The sequence below is a fragment of the Dermacentor andersoni genome, chromosome 2, assembly GCF_023375885.2.
Source record: "Dermacentor andersoni chromosome 2, qqDerAnde1_hic_scaffold, whole genome shotgun sequence".
Lineage (NCBI taxonomy): Eukaryota > Metazoa > Arthropoda > Arachnida > Ixodida > Ixodidae > Dermacentor > Dermacentor andersoni.
This window is the reverse complement of record NC_092815.1, coordinates 190,778,002-190,781,353: the sequence shown is the minus strand read 5'-3', so window position 1 is coordinate 190,781,353 and position 3,352 is coordinate 190,778,002. Positions and strand designations below refer to the sequence as shown.

The 3,352-nt window shown below is 46.9% G+C and overlaps 1 protein-coding gene across 1 annotated transcript; it reads right to left on the bottom strand.

Moving 5' to 3' along the window:
• Positions 1 to 828: 828 nt before the first annotated feature.
• Positions 829 to 2,763, bottom strand: LOC126540294 (uncharacterized). Its single transcript, XM_050187095.3, has one exon. The coding sequence runs from the start codon at positions 2,721 to 2,723 to the stop codon at positions 909 to 911; it is 1,815 nt and encodes a 604-aa protein (XP_050043052.1). The 5' UTR covers positions 2,724 to 2,763; the 3' UTR covers positions 829 to 908.
• Positions 2,764 to 3,352: the final 589 nt, after the last annotated feature.

The following is a 3,352-nucleotide window of genomic DNA, read 5'->3' as shown; positions in this document are numbered from 1 at the left end:
CGTTGCCGCAGGTACCTGCATGGAACATGACTTTCGACTAGTTCAAGTATTTTGTCCCGAAATGCTGACCACAAAGTTAACGGACAGCGTGCATTTGACATATATTGGAAAGTAGGAAAGAAATTTTCAAGTTCGGTCCTGATAGCAGCATAGTCTCCTCTGTCGTAGCTGTACACTTTTCTTTGCGGAATTTGCGCCATCCGTACTCGCTGTATGTTAAGCTCTATGACAACTGCCCTGTGGTCACTAATACCTGGGCAAACAGTAACTTTTGATATTATGTTCGGCTCATTGCAAAGTACTAAGTCTAGAATTGCATTTTCTCGCGTAGGTTCCAGTACGTACTGCTGCAATCCATTTAATCCGAGCAGTTCTTCGAACTCTGTGTAAATACGGGACCTATTGCCAGCCACACATCCAGCATTCCAGTTGAAGTCAGGCAAATTGAAATCCCCCCCTAGAAGTACGCTATTAGGCAGGAGAGAGAGCATCTCAGACAGCAATCCGAATGAGCCGCTGCTGCCGGGTGGACGGTAGAATGTCCCGTAGACTACATTGTTTCCGTTAGGCAATTTCACAAGGCACCAGACAGACTCAGAATCGTTTTCAAATAAAATTTGTGTACTTGACAATGCATTTGATATCAAAAGGAATACTCCCCCGCCTTGTCCATGCCTATCTTTCCGATAGACAGTAAAACCAGGCGGAAAGATTTCTACATCAGGTATATCCTTGTTTAACCATGATTCGGTGCCCATCACAATCTGAGGTTTAACAGTGGCTACTAAAGACATGAAGTTATCGACTTTGTTCCTTATGCTGCGACAATTCACAAGCAGGACAGAGAGCCGTTCAGGCTGCGAGCAACGTGCTGAGTTATCTTTCGGAGGAACGGAATTCGGAATGCGTCATTTGCCTCTGTCCAGTCGCGCATGCGCCTGAAGTGGAACTGGCATCCGCATATCGCTATCCCAAACAAACGTTTGCCCATTGATGATCAATTTATCATAACTCAAGCGAACACGATTTTCTTTGTTCTCTCTTTTTTCTTTCGCATAATTCCAAAGCTGACGTCTTTTTTCTTGTACGGCTCGGCTGAAATCTTCAGAGATGCTGTACGAAGTGCCTTTTAGTCTGCAAGCGTTTTTAAAGACATTTTCTCTAGCCTTCCACCTTGAAAAGCATGCTACTATGGGCCGGTTTTTGCCTTCTCTGAAAACGCCTACGCGATGAGCCCGTTCAACCGAAATATCATCAAGTTTCATCACATCTTTGCATATTCCACTTAGTTTTTCAGACGCCTCCCACGTCTCGTTATGCTCCCTGTCAGGCAACCCGAAAAAGACCAGATTCTGTCTACGGCTTCTATTCTCCAAGTCGTCTAGTTTAGCCATAAATTTATCTTCCATTTTTTCCACCCGAGCAATACGACTTTCTACATTGTTTGTCTTCTCTATTAAGCCCGTAATTTTGGATTCTAATTCACATTGTCTTGTTGTAATTTCCGTTAACTTCGCAAGCACAGTTTCCTGGCCTGTTTTCATTTCTAAGAGAATCCTTTCAATGTTTGTCATTTGGTCACGTTCAACTGCATTCATGGGCCCTGGATTTAGTTCTACATCCCCCGATAGGAGCAGTAAGATTTGGGAAAGCGTCAGGCAGCCGTCGTAGAGAGAGAATAGTAGAGCATCAACGAAGCACAGGCTGGCATGTTCAAGACACTCAATCATTTGTCGCTTGCTAATGGGGCACGACACTCTTAAAAGCATAACATTGCTAGAGCGATAACACTTAGTTCCATTTAGGTAACTGACCTGGTACATGAAGAAGCGTGAGTTTGTGCCGAAAAGAGCGTCGTGCCCCAGTCGCTCTAGGCTTGGCTGGTCCTTTATATGGCCAGCGCGCAGCGGAACCGGAAAGGTTCCCCGATGCGCAGATTCCACTTCGGTGCGTCGGAGATCGTACACGATTTCCAGCAAATAATCTTGCGGACCGTGTAAGACATGAGCAGATGATTGCAGATCCGTTGTAGCAGCATCTGGCCAAGGTTCGGTGAAGCCATGTTCCACCGCGAAGTCGGCGTTCGCCACGACAGCGAAGAATCCGAGCAGCACCTGGTACATGAAGAAGCGTGAGTTTGTGCCGAAAAGAGCGTCGTGCCCCAGTCGCTCTAGGCTTGGCTGGTCCTTTATATGGCCAGCGCGCAGCGGAACCGGAAAGGTTCCCCGATGCGCAGATTCCACTTCGGTGCGTCGGAGATCGTACACGATTTCCAGCAAATAATCTTGCGGACCGTGTAAGACATGAGCAGATGATTGCAGATCCGTTGTAGCAGCATCTGGCCAAGGTTCGGTGAAGCCATGTTCCACCGCGAAGTCGGCGTTCGCCACGACAGCGAAGAATCCGAGCAGCACCTGGTACATGAAGAAGCGTGAGTTTGTGCCGAAAAGAGCGTCGTGCCCCAGTCGCTCTAGGCTTGGCTGGTCCTTTATATGGCCAGCGCGCAGCGGAACCGGAAAGGTTCCCCGATGCGCAGATTCCACTTCGGTGCGTCGGAGATCGTACACGATTTCCAGCAAATAATCTTGCGGACCGTGTAAGACATGAGCAGATGATTGCAGATCCGTTGTAGCAGCATCTGGCCAAGGTTCGGTGAAGCCATGTTCCACCGCGAAGTCGGCGTTCGCCACGACAGCGAAGAATCCGAGCAGCACCTGGTACATGAAGAAGCGTGAGTTTGTGCCGAAAAGAGCGTCGTGCCCCCGATTCATCGGAAGGAATCTATCTTTGTCACACACCCTGTGTTAGACAACTGGCCTATAAACATATGTATGCACAAAGCCTGGATATGATGCGTGTATTTGTAACCCCCATCAAATTTACTTCATTAACGCCATTGAAGCGGTCCAAAACCGCGCAGCAAGACTTATATGTTCTAATCATGACTACAAGCACAGCATCAGTAAAATAAAGAGGTCCCTCAGTCTCTCTTCTCTAGCATACCGACGTCGAATTGCCCTACTCTGTTTACTTCACAGGATATACCACACATTTCCGCATTTGCATGGAATGCTCCTTTACCCGTCGACCCGCGCTTCTCGTCATCTCTTTGATTCATTGAGCGCTCAGCGTTGTCACGGTTCTACTAACGCCTTTAAGGCGGTATTGTAGGTTAAATGAGTCATCTTGGTTTCAGCTTTACATCTTGACAACTATTTCACATTTTATTGCGTAAGTTTGCGTGTTCAATAAGAATTATTTTGGCCTTCACTTGGTATAATTATTTTCACTGCAGCCATCGCAACTTTTTTTTTGTATTTGAGAACGAAATTTTAGGTTGCGGTGTAATAGT